Source organism: Mustela putorius, unplaced genomic scaffold, assembly GCF_011764305.1.
Source record: "Mustela putorius furo isolate JIRA1106 unplaced genomic scaffold, ASM1176430v1.1 tig00003909_pilon_pilon_pilon, whole genome shotgun sequence".
NCBI classification, from domain to species: domain Eukaryota; kingdom Metazoa; phylum Chordata; class Mammalia; order Carnivora; family Mustelidae; genus Mustela; species Mustela putorius.
Window position 1 is genome coordinate 7,063,802 of NW_025422057.1, and position 16,989 is coordinate 7,080,790.

The 16,989-nt window shown below is 42.2% G+C and overlaps 1 protein-coding gene across 1 annotated transcript in view; it reads right to left on the minus strand.

Moving 5' to 3' along the window:
- Positions 1-1,795: 1,795 nt before the first annotated feature.
- Positions 1,796-16,989, minus strand: part of ABRAXAS2 (abraxas 2, BRISC complex subunit) — a 28,932-nt gene continuing 13,738 nt past the window's right edge. Inside the window, exons 5-9 of the mRNA XM_004751745.3 lie at positions 10,342-10,532; positions 9,439-9,558; positions 8,847-8,931; positions 7,205-7,319; positions 1,796-3,996 (exon numbers count right to left, since the gene is read on the minus strand). Coding sequence (XP_004751802.1) covers positions 3,527-3,996; positions 7,205-7,319; positions 8,847-8,931; positions 9,439-9,558; positions 10,342-10,532 — 981 coding nt within the window. The 3' untranslated portion in view covers positions 1,796-3,526. The remainder of the gene's footprint in view (positions 3,997-7,204; positions 7,320-8,846; positions 8,932-9,438; positions 9,559-10,341; positions 10,533-16,989) is intronic.

Sequence of the window (16,989 nt, forward strand, 5' to 3'; positions counted from 1 at the left end):
TTTTTTAAGATTTTATTTATTTATTTGACAGAGAGAGAGAGATCACAGTAGGCAGGCAGAGAGAAGGGGAAGCAGGCTCCCTGCTGAGCAGAGAACCTGATGTGGGGCTCGATCGCAGGACCCTGGGATCATGACCTGAGCCGAAGGCAGAGGCTTAACCCACTGAGCCACCCAGGCGCCCCATGGCTGCAGACTGTTTCTGTCGGTGTACTGCATCTAACCATCCCACTATCAGGAGGATTAACTCCCAGTTTTTTGCTGTTAAGGCAAAGGCTACGGTGCACGTCCTTTAGCTAAATCTGAGCACACACAGAAAGCCACTTCTTGGTGTACATTCTGGACCATGCATGGCACCTGGCATTTGAGGACACGTCTCCCTGTTGATGTTCTGAGGCCTCACTGCTAGAGAGGGGGTGCCCCTTCCTCCCTCTCCAGGGGTCAGAGTAACCTCAGAGTAACCCAGTTTGGATGTGCCCCAGGTCCAGACTCTCCTGCTTTATTCAGGACATCACAAAAATCACTGTAAAAAGGAAGGCAATTTAAGTGAAATCCCAGAACTTTTCCAAATCTGTTTGCCATTAAGTTGGAAAGTAAACATTTTCCGTTACTTATTAGCACCACACTTGCAGAAACAATTTCCCTTTCGGTCTCCCCGTCTGGCAGAATTACGGTTTGCTGTGGAAAGAAGGATGCAGAACCTTGTAGAAGGACGATCTTTTAGTAACTGAAATGAAACGGACACTCAAGGCCGGACGCTCAAGGCAAAGCAGACCCAGAACACAGCTAATAACCGTTCTTTCTTCCTACTGTGTTTTTATTTTACATTCCCCAGGCTCCACCTCCTTAAGAGACGACTCACAAGACAGTACATTGAAATCTTTTTATTAAAGCAGTTATTGTCACTGCTCCCCTTGGTCTGGAATTTTAAAACCTATATCCTTAGGGTCTGAATGTTTGGGGAGATTTCCGTACTTGTGTTTTCTTCTCCAGGAAAGCCAATTATAACATGTAATTAAGTATCTCCAGACTTCTAAGAATCCAGTCTTCTTTTCTCTCAATAGGTGGAAAAGATAGAGTAGAATCCCACTTTTTTTTTTTTTTTTAAGATTTTATTTACTTGACAGACTGAGATCACAAGTAGGCAGAGAGGCAGGCAGGGTTGGGGGGGGGCGGGAAAGCAGGCCCCCTGCAGAGCAGAGAGCCCAATGTGGGGCTCGATCCCAGGACGCTGGGATCATGACCTGAGCTGAAGGCAGAGGCTTTAACCCATTGAGCCACCCAGGCGCCCCTAGAATCCCACATTTTAAAATCCCCCTGAAAACAGACTATCACCTAGATCTTGGAAGAGATGCCTCACTCACCAGGAACGGCTCCCACGGAATCCAGAAGGCACTTGTTAGCCAACATGATGTCCTCCCAAGGCGGTTCTGTCACCCCTCAGACACTCAAACAGCACGAAGTTCTATAAGCTCCAGATGGTTATGCTGACTCAGTCTGAGGGGTCTCTTTAAACAACATCAGCTCTTCCTCGAAAGGTGCCTTTGGGAACTTCCTAAACTCAGTGTTGTACTCAACTGGTGCTCCTCTCTCTTGACACTCAACACACGCTCCTTGAAATCAACAGAAACATTTTAGTAAATTGTGTTCTTGGATCTCCCCCGAAAGCAGCCTTACCAAAACTGTGTGCAGATGAGTTTTCTGACCTTTACAACTGTATTAAGTCCCCTGAGAGCAGCCTGAAAGAGAACACCGAGGCGAGACCTTTCTGGGGCGCAGACACACAGGAAGACAAAGGTACCATGATTAAATAAGTTTTTATTGTCACATTGAACTGCTTTGTCAGCTATACATTGTAGGTTTCAGTATGGCATAAAAATAAAGATATTTTCCTGAATGTCAAAATCTGAACAGAGAAGATGGCAATGGCACTTAAAACAAAAAAATAAAATAAAATAAAATAAATTCACACTGGCGCTGAAGCCGCTAGAAGGGAGCTGATAAAAACCGCAACACATTTGCAGATAAAGTGGTCTGCGACGTTTCAAATCCAATGGCAGTGGTGTATGGCCAACAAAACCATGAGAGCAGGAAAACACAGACCCCACAGTGTGGTTCTCTGAAGAACGGCAGTTTTAGTATTTCATGTTTCAGTCTACACTGGGTAATTTCATATTGGAACTAAAGCTCAGGGAATAAATTTCTCTCCAATAAAATGAAACTTTTTCAGAACCTGGATTTGAAGTCTCTTGGACACCTTCCTTATGCTCCTAGGTTTTAGCTAGTTCAAAGGAAAGGCAGTTATTTCCCAAAGCATTAACTTCATGGGCTGACCTCATCAGTCTTGTCATTTCCAAACCAGGAGCCTCATGTGCTCACGAATGTCTTTAGTGGTTTCACACATTCTGGGCAAAACTAGAAAACAAGCACTAATTAAATAAAAATACAAGTGCATCCCAACAGAAAGTCTCTACACATTCCACAACTATCCTCCAAATAGCAATTAAAAAAAATAAGTATGGTTATTTGGATTTAAAATGAATCTTTATTCACCAAGATTCCCAAACAGTTCATTAAATGTCTTTTCCTCCACAAATAAAACTAACACTAGGATTTGTCAAAAAAGCTAAAATGAATTATATCCCTTATGTACGAACTTGGCTAAATCCACCGTGTCTGGAATCTGTTCATCATAAAACTCAGGTCTGGAGCGTAACTCCTTTCTGATGTACCCACTGCTGTGTGTCCTTCATCTTTAAGACTCCAGAACAGAGACCATAAACGTGGCTAGTGCAACATAGCAGTCACTGTAATTCCCCGAAAGAAAAATAAGTAATTTATTTTATGACATACTTATTTGGATGATTACTTACTGGTAATTAGTATTTCTACATTTTTTTTTTTAAAGGCAACCATTTTAAGTGACAATATATATCAGGCTAGTAGAAAAAAGTTGAAACAAAGCCCTCTCTTTTGATCTCACAAAGTCATGCAGACAAGAGAAGGTATATCCGATTTGTTCCAATCAGGCTTCTTGGAATTATCAAAATTTCTTTCTGGCAAAGATGAATTTGGCTCATCATAGAAAGAAGGTTCTTTGAAGGCTGCTGCTAAACTCGCTTCCCTTTGAAAAAAGTAAATTTCAAGGCATGATAGTGCAAGAGGTAAGTTTTTGATTTATAGAATATTTATAGACTAATTGTGCTTAGTCTCTAATTTCCAATTTATCTTAAAGAACAGAAACTATGTTGATAAGTTTCACTTTGCCTAAATTTACCAGTACATCCATGAATCGCACCAGAATTAGGACAATTTGATTATCTCAATGATTCTGTCATGAAATCTGCACACTGGGTCTGTAGGTGAGAACCGGCGATGTGAGGCCCCTACCAGCTCTGTGCTCGAGGACCCGCCTGTGGGGTGGCCAGGGGTCTGAGAACGCAGTCCCCCCCCCCCATTAAGTCCTCAAAAAACTCTCTCAATAAGCCATTAAGAAAAACAGTGCTAAGTGGAGAGTTTCTTTGTTTAGCTAAATCTGGGAGGTCTGAGTGTTCCTGGAGCCCCCGTCGGGATGTGTCAGGGGTCGAGAATCCCGTGAATGGGAGCATTCACTATTAGAGGGTTCTGTTGGGTCAATCAGATTTTCATAATCACTGTCATCTGATTCCTCAGCGCTGTCTGCAGCTGCTCTTTGGGAAGGAGGAAGGTCTGTGCCACTTCCGGGACACTTCAGTCCAGCACTGGTGGAAGCATAACTGGAAGAACCCACGGCTTGAGGTCGAGGCATAAAGACACTGGTTTCCATGCGCGAATGGCTCAAAGTACTTTCTTGATTGTTTGGGTGAAAATCGGAATAAGGGGGAGGAGGATCAGAGGCCTCTGCGTCTCCAAGTGGACTTCTACCTTCGGCTGCAAGCCCAGAATAGGGCATCCGAGGGCTGAATGCCGGCCCCAGACTTTCAGATGGCACCTGTCTGTGGATCATCGCCTGCTGCAATCCTGGACGAAAACAGAAAGAAAATTGTAACATTTCCTCTAGTTTCAAAGCTTTGCACTCAGGGCATCAAACGGTCAACCTGAATGTTCTGGAAAATGGCAACAAAGAAGTGAAACTGACAATTATCTTAAACTTGCACAGTACTTCGCAATTTATAAATCCAGTCGCTACACATCAATCAATTTAAGCCTCAGAAAACCCGAAGTGTTACTGTCATAATCACAAATATCACTGCTTCCAAATTATGAGGCAAAGAGGCCAGAGTTCAGAAAGGGGAAGCGACTTCACTAAAGGAGTGGCTAGCAGTGGGCCCGGATATGCAGAGCAGGTGTTTTAACTGTAGGTCCTGTGCTGCTTCCCTCCCCTCTGCTCACCCTGCTCTCAGACTGAGGGGATGGAAAGATGAAATGCACAGTCCTTACCACCCCTGGCACTCATCTCAGTGTGAGTTTCTGCTTTGACAGGCCTTGCATCACAAAACCATATTTCTTTTTTTCTTTTTTTAAGATTTTTATCTACTTATTTGACAGAGAAAGACACAGTGAGAGAGGGAACACAAGCAGGGGGAGTGGGGTGGGAGAAGCAGGCCTCCCGCTGGGCAGGGAGCCCGATGCAGGGCTCAATCCTGGGACCCTGGGATCATGACCTGAGCTGAAGGCAGACGCTTTAGAACTGAGCCACCCAGGTGCCCCTCAAAAGCACCCCCCCCTTTTAAAAAGATTTTATTTATTTATCTGACAGAGATCACAAGTAGGCAGAGAGGCAGGCAGAAAGGGAGAGAGGGAAGCAGGCTCCCCGCTGAGCAGAGAGCCCGATGCGGGGCTCGATCCCAGGACCCGGAGATCATGACCCGAGCCAAAGGCAGAGGCCTAAGCCACTGAGCCACCCAGGCGCCTCAAAAGCCTATTTCTTCCCAACGATGGGACACAACATACACATACACCATTTTCTTTTCTTTTCTTTTTTTAAACAATGTTTTCTCCTTTAAAGTTTAAAAGCCCTGTGTTAGGAGGCCAGTTTTCCAGGTTCTGGACCCTAAATACAGCATCTTTTTTGTTTGTTTGTTTGGTTTTTTTAGACATAAGCTCTACACTCCATGTGGGCCTCAAACTCACAACCCCGAGATCAAGAGCTGCTCTCCACCAACTGAGCCAGCCAGGCTCCTGATACAACGTATTTTCAGGCATGTTCTGGAATAGTCCAGAGCGTATCTGGACTCATATCGATGAGTCCCTTGCCTTGAAAAATACTGGTATAAAATTTAGAAAAGAACAAGGAAAATAAAATCACCCCTAATTCTATCACCCAGATAACACCATCAGACTTTTGGAAAACAGCACAAGATTTGGGGTTAAAAGATAGAAACTTTAGATGTCGGCCCCTGCCCCCTTTTCTAAATTCCAGTTTTATTATCTAGCCGTGTGTGTGTGTGCGTGCGCGCGTGCCTACTTATCGCTGTCAAATACATAAATAAAATGCTTTTAAAAAATAATAAAAAATAAAAATAAAATAAATATAAAATATATAATTATAATTATAAATAAAATTATAAATATAAATATTTATAAATTTTTATAAAAATAAAATAAAAATTAAAAGTAAGTAAAAATTAAATTAAAAAAACACAGCTGAGATCATATGTTTATGCCATTTTATATCCTACTGTTTTCACTTAAGATTATATACTAGCGGGGTGCCTGGGTGGCTCAGTGGGTTAAAACCTCTGCCTTCGGCTCAAGTCATTATCCTAGGGCCCTGGGATAGAGCCCGCATCGGGCTCTCTGCTCAGCAGGGAGCTTGCTTCCCTTCTACTCCCTCTGCCTGCTTCTCTGCCTACTTCTAATCTCTGTCAAATAAATAAATAAAATCTTTAAAAAAAAAAAGATTATATACTAGGCAATATCCCACGTCACTAAAAATTCGCTTCAATGGGACGATATTCCACCATATGGATACATCATAATTTATTCAACTATTCTACTGCTAGTTATTCAACAACCCCAGTAAGTTGTTTCTCAGATTTTAGAATCATAAAGTTGTGATTAATATTCTTATACATCAATCCCTGTGTGCATTTGATTGTTTCTCAAAAAATATAACACTAAAAGTCAGGGCTGCCTGGGTGGCTCAGTGGGTTAAGCCTCTGCCTTCAGCTCAGGGTCATGGTCTCAGGGTCCTGGTATCGAGCCCCGCATCCGGCTCTCTGCTCAGTGGAGAGCCTGCTTCCCCCTCTCTGGCTGCTTGCCTCTCTGCCTGTGATCGCTCTCTCTCTGTCAAATAAATAAAATATTTTTAAAAAATGAATCAGATATCATCTACCCAGAAATAGAAATGACATTTTAATTGGTTTGCAAGTATTCTTTTTCAATTAGGAAAGGTTATAAATTTAATGTACAAACGTTAAATCTGGTAGTATTACAGTAAACAAGTCTATTCTCATGCTAGAATCAATAGATTCCCGGGCCTCCTCCTCATTCAACCAGCTGGTTCCTTAGCTCATTTGTATCCATTCATCTACAGCTACCAAAAACCAGACATTTAAAGCCTTTGTTGTGACTGTGACTATGAAGCAAATGTGAAGTGATAAGAATATTAGGTAGCTCCTTTATGTGGCTATGTGAGGAACACAGGATGCGGTCCCCATACTCTAGGTTCACAGGGGGTTAACTCAGTGAGAAACATCCCAGCTGAGGTAGAGATCATAGTAGTCCACTCAGACACGTCTGCACCAACCGCTTCTCGGGATTTACTCTAACTTGCTTCTGCGGAGGCGCTTCTACAGTTAATCTTCTTTTCTTTTCTAGTTTAAAGTAGTTGAAGGGGGTGGGGCACCTGCGTGGCTCAGTTGTTAAGCGTTGGCTTTCAGCTCAAGTCATGATCCCAGTGTCTGGGGATCGAGTCCCGTATCCGGCTCCTGCTCGGCGAGGAGTCTGCTTCTCCCCCTCCCTCTACCCCTGCTTGTGTTCCCTCTCTCCCTGTGTCTCTGTCAAATAAATAAAAATCTTAAAAAAAAAAAAAAAAAAAAAAGATAACTTGAAAGGGTACCATGAAAAACAGTCGTCTGTTCTGGAAGTACAAGAATGCTCCTTCACTAACGCCTCCCGGGGGGCTTGAGGACTGTAGAAGGAGTCCCGTGATTCATCCTATGGTTTGATGTTTGAAAAAGACATTTCCCTGACACCGAATAGTGAAATTAATAGGAAAACTCACTTCTTTCTTGCTCCTTTTCATTTTTCCTCTGAGTGATTTGTCTTCTTAATTTGTTCACTTCTGCCTGACAAGATTCAACAACTCGCTCACTCTTTTCTACATCTGCACACACTGCCTGAGGGAAAAATGACAACAGGATCAATCAGTTTCAATCCGAGCACAAGGCAATCCATGAAGATAGCCCGGACTGCAACCGTAGGAAGAGACCAGATGCTTTACTGAGTCAAAAAGCAGACATGTGAGGCAGAACAAGATCACGAAGGTCCAGGGGACCAGTATTGCGGTTCACTGACTTGTTTTTCTTAATTTTGTTATGATGATTAGCTATTTAGCCTGTGAATTCTTGAAGTCAATGATTCTTTTTTATTAAACTGAAAGAAGGATTTTGATACCAGTCTAGCATACAAAGGACGAACAAAAGATAAGACAGGAATGGGATGCTTTCAACTTTAATTTATAACCAACAAACAAAAATCAGATGTCACAAAGAGACTTACTTAACAGAAAATATTTATAACTGGGGGAGTGGGAAAGAAAGTATGTTTCAAAGTCGAGAATCTAAATAAAGACAGCGAGTGAGGCTACAGCCTGCCCTCTGACCATCGGGATCAGGGCTCTCTATGCGAGACCGGGTTTGCAGAGCAGGCCTTAGTCACTCAGCAGCGAATGCACTTTGAAGTCGGCTAGATAGTGCGGATGGCCTGAAAAGAGCATGGTCATGAATTTAGGACAAAAAGCTGTTTTTCACTGCACGTTCCTTCCATAGCAAAAATCCCAGAAACTGCTGGAAAGTAGGCCAGTCACCAGTGAGCCTGTTTCACTGCTAGGCGGGCCGTGACCCGACTGTGGAGCGCCAGCGCTGGAAACTGCCTGTTGTGGGCTTTCCTCTTCAGCCCCAGGCTGACCCCTCTGCTTTCTTCTTTTTCAGCAGCTGCCTACATTCCCTTCTCTGTTCCCTGCGGCTTCTTCCTCAAAGCTAGGCTCTCTCTGGGCCTGGGAGAGCTTCTATCCGGCCTGCCACCCTTCTTCTTGTTCTCAAAGCCTCTTTTGTTCTTAGGGTTTAGGGTAAATGACTCCTAAGAACACACTGGGGATGATGAAAAGATCGTGGGAAAGCACTGGGAGCACCTAGCTCAGTAAGTGGCTGGTAGGAGACGTTTCCATAAATATTTGTTGCATGAATGACTAGGAATGAAGAGGCTCCAGCGCAATCCTCCCACTCAATGAGGTAGCTGGGGGCAAAGCGAGTGACCCAGAGCAAAGGGGCAGAGCTGTACCAATTACGGATGCCCTCTGATGCGTCTCAACTTCGAGCATACTGATGGAGACAGCTGGGGTCTTAGCAATCCTCTAAACTCGGAAGAGATTTCCCGAAAGTAAACATGGTTATCAAAGGGGCACGCGCATTCAGAATAGTAACAGAAATGCTAGACTTCAGACTCTACTTCGGGCCAATCATGAGACAGCCTTTTGTAGGCCAGTATGAGTAACTACCTTGCACATCTGAGATTATTTTGGGAAGGTACATTATGACTTTTGGACCATGATTCATTCGTCAGTTGGGAGATTATTAAAAATTAAAGTAGAACTAAAAGCATTGGGCATTAGAAATAAGACAAAAACTAGTGAATAACTTGGTTACCTGCACTTTCTCCTGAAGTGCATTATAAACCTGATAAATCGCCCTGATGTCCTTCATGACTCCGTCCTTGTCAAAAAAGTCAGTACTGGAAGACAGGAAAAAGAGGTCACAAAATTATTTTAATTGCTATGGACCCTAAAGGCATTTTCCTATCATTTGCACCTTCATTTATTACATAAATGCTGCAACTCCAAGTGACCGTCTGAGCAACAATGCCCACGCTACTAGAATTACAGAAAGGGAAAAAAAAGAACCCATGTTACCAAGACAACTTGAAAAATAATAAAAAGCTATATATTTTTTGTTGGCCACATTTAGCTTTGGAACCTCAGAAATATACATACTCTGTCCAAACTTTTACATAAAAAAAAAAATTTTTTTTGTAGCAAATGTTTAAAAAAATTACAGGTAAAAACAAATGATCTTTTTGATCAGCACAAAATTCTGATATTCGGTGGTGGTGGTCTAGAGGATGACCTGACTGCGTTTCTCAGTTTCCATCACATCAAAATTGATTTTACATGTCTCCATAAACCTGTTAAGCACTCCTCACAAAAGACAGGAAGACATTTTCATTGTACTTTCAACTCACCCATGCTCTTTGATAACTTTGGCGTAACTCTGAGAAGTGTTTGGCACTGAAGACACTTTATATTCCTGCTGGCTAGTGTTGCCTAGATTGGGGATGGCAAGGCTTATCCTCTGATTATACCTGCGGGAGGATCCAGAGAGACCATGTTAAAGGCGTTGCTCTTCCTGAACTCTGGGTCTCTGCGCTGCTGAATTAACAGGCTTCATGGGGCAGCTACTTGCACAGATGACCAAGGACACCTGAGTGAGTAGAAACTCGACGGTAAACTCCTTGAGAACAGAGGTCATGTCCCACAGCAATGGGCAGAGTGCTGAGGTGGTTTTAAGAGCTCAGGAAATACCTGCTGATTGACTGATTAATGAAACCTTGCAGATGGCTAGTTAAGAATTTGTTTCTGTTGATGTTGATGTAATATAATCTACAAGTGAACTTCCAGAAGGAAACCTTTCTCTTATTGACAGACATCATAATCGTATGATTTTTTTTTTTTTTTTTTTTTTTGCTTTCACAAGTTCACAATGCAAAACCTTCATTAACCAGTAGGTGGATCAATTTGACAATTTTGTCTTTGAAATTGGTTTTAAAATTACAGACTTCCAGAACAGTAAAACCATGTATCTACATAATGGATCATGGAGAAGCAAATGATGATTTCCAGCTGTGTATTCCTGTAAGAATTTATGCACAATTAACATATCTCACTAATGCTTCTTGGTTCAAAACATTTTAATTTATACAGCTGACAGGAAAACACCTTCTCTCAAAGAAAACTAGCTGAATGGGAATTATAAAAGCTTTTCTTTAAAGATGCTACAAAATGCACATTTTCAAAGTTATAAATCCCAATTATATGTACCAACATCTTTACTATTTATTTGAGGCTGGTGGGAACGCTTTCTTTACCTTCGATTTGGTCTAAAGAGAACGTATTCTAAAGCATGAGTGGAATTGTTGGCGGTGGAGATGAAGCTGAAGAGAAGGAACACGAGGTCGGGCACCCCGAGGATGCGGGTGAGCTGCTTATGGATAACCTGCTCTCGGTACGACATCTGCTGCTGTGTGTTTCGCCGGAATCTGTACCATCCAATAACTTTCTGCAGTAAAAACAGAAGGAAAAAAGGATGAAAGGTTGCATGAAATCTTAATGAATTTAATTCTGAATGTATCCATACAAACACTTGTACACATGTTTGTAGCAGCTTGACATACAACAGCTCAAAACTAAAAAGCAGCCCAGTTGTTCATCAACAGGTGAATGAATAAACAAACAAAATTCCTAGAAGAAAACACAGGCAGTAATCTTTTGACATTAGCCATAGAAACATTCTTCTAAATACATGTTCTTTGGCGAGAGAAACACAGCAAAAATAAACTACAGGGATTACATCAAAATAAAAAGCTCGGACACCTGGGTGGCTATTAAATGGGAGAAGATATCTGCAAATGATGCATCCAGAAAGAGGTTACTATCCAAACTACATAAAGAACTCATACAGAGGCACCTGGGTGGCTCAGTGGGTTAAAGCCTCTGCCTTCGGCTCAGGTCATGATTCCGCGGTCCTGGGATCAAGTCCCGCATCAGGCTCTCTGCTCTGCGGACAGCCTGCTTCCTCCTCTCTCTCTGCCTGCATCTCTGCCTAGTTGTGACCTCTGTCTGTCAAATAAATAAATAAAATCTTAAAAAAAAAAAAAGAACTCATACAATTCAACACCAAAAAACCAAATAATCCAATTAAAAAATGGGCAGAGGACATAAACAGATAATTTTCCAAAGAAGACATACAGATGCTCAACAGACACATGAAAAGATGCTCCATATCACTCACTGCGGAAATGCACATCAAAACCACAATGAGTTATCACCTCACACCTGTCAGAACAACTTAAAAAAAAAAACTCAAGAAACAAGTGTTGGCAAGGATGTGGAGAAAAAGAAACCCTGTGCATTGTTGGTGATGGGAAGGCAAACAGGCGTGGCCACTGTGGAAGACAGAGGGGAGGTTCCTCAGAAATTTAAGAACTGAAATACCATATGATCCAGTAATTCCACTACCAGGTATTTACCAGAAGAATACAAGAACACTAATTTGAAAAGATACACCCATACCTATTGTCTATTGCAGCATGATCTACAATAGCCAAGGTATGGAAGCAACCCAAATGTCCATCAATAGATACATGGATAAAGAAGTAGCATAGAGGGGCACCTGTGTGGCTCAATGGGTTAAAGCCTCTGCCTTCGGCTCAGGTCATGATCCCGGGGTCCTGGGATCAAGCCCCACATTGGGCTCTCTGCTCAGCAGGGAGCCTGCTTCCCCCCCCCCCCCGCCTCTCTGCCTGCTTGTGATCTGTCTGTCAAATAAATAAGTAAAATGTAAAAAAAAAAAAGTAGCATATATATACACAGTGGGATATTAGTCGGCCTTAAAAAAGAATGAAATCTTACCATCTGCAACAACAACATGGATGGATCTAGAGAGTTTAACACTAACTGAAAGAAATCAGTCAGAGAAAGACAAATACCACATGATGTTATTCATATGTGGAACTTATGAAACAAATGAACAAAGAGACCAAAAAACATACCCTTAAATACAGAGAGCAAATTGGTGGTGGCCAGAGTGGGGGTGAAGGGGGAACGGCTGAAATAGGTGAAGCAAACTGAGAGTGCGCTGATCACGATGAGCGCTGAGTAACGTACAGAATTGCTGAGTCACTGTATCGTACACTTGAAGTTAATTTAACACTGTACATTAATGATACTTGAACAAGATATATTTTTTTAAAAAGAAAAGGGCAAAGGAGACTTGCAAGGGTATAGTCATTATCTTATTACACTGACGGGCTCATGGGTATATAAATATTTCAAAATGTATCCGAGTAAATACTATTAAATATGTGCAGTTCACTGTATGGCAACTGTACATCCATACAAAGATTTAAGAGGTTTAGCTTCATCGGCTCTAACTACAGGATAACTAAACTGCCCAAGTCGATTAAACTGATATGCTCCCTGGAAGAGTATCTTTTATAACGTGATCCTCGGGACATCTGGGCACTTACTAAAATGCTCCTGGGCCCACCCAAACCTGCAGAATTAAAATGTCCAAGGGGAGAACCAGGAATCTGAATTTAAGATAAGTTCCTTGAGTTTTTTTCTTGTTTATACTAGAGTTTGAAAATCTCCACTGTAGAGACAATCAACTCTTTATCAAAGGAATAATCTTCATATAGCCTCATTCTGTGAAACACTTTTTTTTTTAAGTGAAAATCCTGTTTCAAGAAGTAAAGGTAGCTTGGGGTGCCTGGGTGGCTTCAGTGGGTTAAAGCCTCTGCCTTCGGCTCAGGTCATGATCCCGGGATCCTGGGAATGAGCCCCACATCGGGCTCTTTGGTCAGCAGGGAGCCTGCTTCCCCCTCTCTCTCTGCTCTGCCTCTCTGCCTACTTGTGATCTCTCTGTCAAATAAATAAATAAAATCTTAAAAAAAAAAAAAAGAAGAAGAAGAAGAAGAAGAAGTAAAGGTAGCTTGGACTCCTGGGTGGCTCCGTCAGTGAAGTGGCTGCCTTCAGCTTAGGTCATGATCCCAGGGTTCTGGGATCAAGTCCCACATCAGGGTCCTTGCTGATCAGAGCCTGCTTCTCCCTCTGCCTGCTGTTCCCACTGCTTGTGTGCTCTCTCTCTCTGACAAATAAATAAAATAAAATCTTTAAAAATAAATAAGTTGGGGCACCTGGGTGGCTCAGTGGGTTAAAGCCTCTGCTTTCGGCTCAGGCCACGATCCCAGGGTCCTGGGATCTGGCCCAGCATCGGGCTCTCTGCTCAGCGGAGAGCCTGCTTCCCCCTCTCTCTCTGCCTGACTCTCTGCCTACTTGTGATCTCTGTCTGTAAAATAAATAAATAAAATCTTTAATAAATAAATAAATAAGTCAGCCTAAAAAAAAGAAGTAAAGGTAGCTTAAAATTGTTAGTGTCATATTAAAATTAACAGTAAAGGGGTGCCTGGGTGGCTCAGCTGTTTATGCATCTGCTTTCAGCTTGGGCCATGATCCCGGAGTGCCGGATGGAGTCCCACATCGGGCTCCCTGCTCAACAGGGAGCCTCACTCTCCCTCTGCTCCAACCCCTGTTCGTGTTCTCTTTCAAATAAATGGATAAAATCTTTTTTAAAAAACGAACAGTAAGTTTAGGGGCGCCTGGGTGGCACAAGCCAGTTAAGCATCTGACTCCTGATTTTGGCTCAGGTCACGATATCAGGGTTGTGGGGTCGAGCCCAGCATCAGGCTCCACACTCAGCACAGAATCTGCTTGAGTTTCTTTCTCTCTCTGCCCCTCCCACTCATACTCTCTGTCTCTTTCTCAAATAAATAAAGAAATCTTTTAAAAAAGTAAATAAGTAAAAATAAATAAATAATAAAATTAATAGTAAATTTAGATTCTATTTTGGTACTTTCATGTAGGAAGTGAACCAACCTTTGTTGAGCCCACGTGCCAGGCCCCCAGGTAGCTTTATTACAACTATTTTCACTGATTTTTAACAACCTTGGGAGGCAAGTAATGTCTTTTCCACTGGGTTCACATCACAATTAAGTAACTACAGGAAACCAAGGAATAGTTCCTGCCTGCATGGAGTATTACTGAACATAAAGTATAACTTCTAATTACATAAAGCAATTAACTATGATATTCTTTTTTTAATTTCTAACTTTTTTAAAAGATTTTATTTTGGGAGGCAGTTGTTGAGCAGCTGCCTTCGGCTCAGGTCATGATCCCAGCGTCCTGGGATCGATCCCCACATCAGGCTGCTCGGCGGGAGGCCTCCTTCTCCCTCTCCCACTCCCTCCGCCCGTATTCTCTCTCTCACTGTCTCTCTCTCTCTGTCAAATAAATAAAATCTTAAAAAAAAAAAAAAGATTTTATTTTTTAAGTAATCTCTACATCCAACGTGGCTCAAACTCACAACTCTGAGATCAAGACTCACACGCTCTGCCGTCTGAGCCAGCCAGGCCACCCTGATATTCTTTAAACAAAAAGGAAACCCAAACACTTCTGACACTGTAAATCCTATAAGAGATGTTTTGTGCAAAGTCACTGAGCTCACGAGTGACAGCCAAGATGGGAAACCTGTCTTTTCCACTGTACAATGGTAACTTCACAATTCCAAACTGGTCACATGACGATGAGTGAAGAGTAGGTTCTAACAAGTTCCCAGGTGCCGCTAATGCTGCCGGTCCAGGGACCACACTTGGAAAACCAAAGCTCCAGGGGCGCCTGGGTGGCTCAGAGGGTTAAGCCTCTGCTCTCGCCTCAGGTCATGATCTCAGGGTCCTGGGATCGAGCCCTGCATCAGGCTCTCCGCTCATCGGGGAGCCTGCTTCCCCCCTCTGTCTCTGCCTGCTGCTCTACCTTCTTGGGATCTCTGTCAAATAAATAAATAAAATCTTTAAAAAAAAAAAAAGAAAAAGAAAAGGAAAGAAAACCAAAGCTCCAGCTGAAGCCCCTCCACATGTAAAGATGAAGAGAGGGAAACAGAGGCGCCTTTTGAACACTTACTCTCATTTAATGAAACATTTAGATTAAAATACCATCATTAATCCTTTCACAATGGGGAAATCACAGTGAATCATTTCACAATGTATACGCTTACCCAATTAACACAATGTACACTTTAAGTACCTTACAGTTTTATATGTCCATTGTACCTCAGTAAAGCTGAAATAAAAAATAAAATACCAAAAAAAAAAAAAAGAAAACGTGGAGAGGTAGTTTCCTTTAAAAAAAAAAAAAGAAGAAGAAGAAGTCGGTAAGAAAAGCCATCGCCTGGCTAGAGGTATTGATGCCTGAGAACATGACATGTCGCACTCTGAGCAGTATATCTGGGGCATGAGGAATAACACTGGAGTCAGCTCCTTCGGAGGCCTGGGGGTGTCTCTACTCCCTCTCCCTGGCACCCTGCAGAGACCTACGCTTTGCCAGAACATTGGGTGCTCTCATGAAACGCTCACGGATGAACAGAATCTTACAGGTGGCTACTGGATGAGGCATAATGCTTTTCACTTACGTGGATTCCAACTGTTTTATTCTACCTGTATTTTCTGAGAGACAGGAGCCTGATGCATTTATTTTGGATATCAACAGACAGAAATCAACGTATTCATTTGTTATATGCTAAAAGGACAACCCCATTATTCTTATTAATGAAAGATGAGATGCCAAATTCATTCACATTTGTTGACACCCATGATTGTACCTTTTAGAGCTAACAAGATCGTTGCAAGGCTACTGAGAAACTTTCTGACGCTAAAAAGCCCATTTCTGACAATTATGCCTGGGCCGTGATGAAAAACTGTGGACATCTTTCCCTACAACCTTATTTCAGCCAAAGTTTCATAGACAACTTCTCACAAAGACTCTCCTCTCTACTCTCAACTAGATATTCACTTATACTTTTTGGAGCCAAAGCAACCGTCCCCAATAGAGGACATGCTCGTTATCTTCACCTCATGAGCCTTTGGGCCTTACGATGATATTAAGGTGGCAGTTATGTTTATCATCATCTACTGCACAGCAGATGATTCCAGAAGGCAGAAACCCCCTTCTCACTTGCTTTTTTGGCCTTGGCCCCAAACCTGAGGCTTGTGCAAACTTGGTAAACACAAGACGTAGTCTGCCAGGGCAGTCATTCTGCACGTTGCAGTAGATGACCATGTTGTACCTACTGGGGGATTCTCATATCAAATCATTAGCCTTTGGATGCCTGGCTGGCTTAGTCGGTTAAGAGTCCAGCTCTTGATCTCTGCACAGGTCTTGACCTCAGGGTCGTGAGATTGAGCCCCATATTGGGCTCTCCACTGGCTGTGGAGCCTACTTAAAAAAACGAAAAATAAAACATTAGCCCTTATCTTAAGTCTATGGTTAAAAAAAAGTTTTAGCAATGTTGTAGAGTTTCTATATTTGAGAGCCACATACCTTCCAGATAACAACAGATGTAGGATGTACTAAAGATCAAAAGAGCAAATCCAATTTTACTTTGTTAATTATTATTATTTTAAAGATTTTATTTATTTACTTGAGCGAGAGAGAACAAGTATACGAGCTGGGGGCAGTGGGGGCAGAAGGAGAGAGAGAATCTCAAGTGTGGGGCTCGATAGTAGATCCTATGCATGACCCTAAGATCACGAACTGGGCAGAAATCAAGAGTCAGATGTTCAACTGCCTGAGCCACCCAGGTGCCCCAATTTAATTTTTTTAATAAGCTCTACACCCAACATGGGGCTTGAACTCATGACCCAGAGGTCAAGAGTCACAAATTCTACTGAGTCAGCCAGGTTCCCCCGGCATATCCGATTTTTAAACCCCCAAATTAATTAAGAAATGTGTCCTTATCTACAGCTAAAAACAAAACACAGAAACGAAACAAAACCCTACCTGGTAGACTCCTCTTTTTTTTTTCCCCAACTTATTTTCTTTTTTTTTTTTTTTTTTTTTTTTAAAGATTTTATTTATTTATTTGACAGAGAGAAATCACAAGTAGTCGGAGAGGCAGGCAGAGA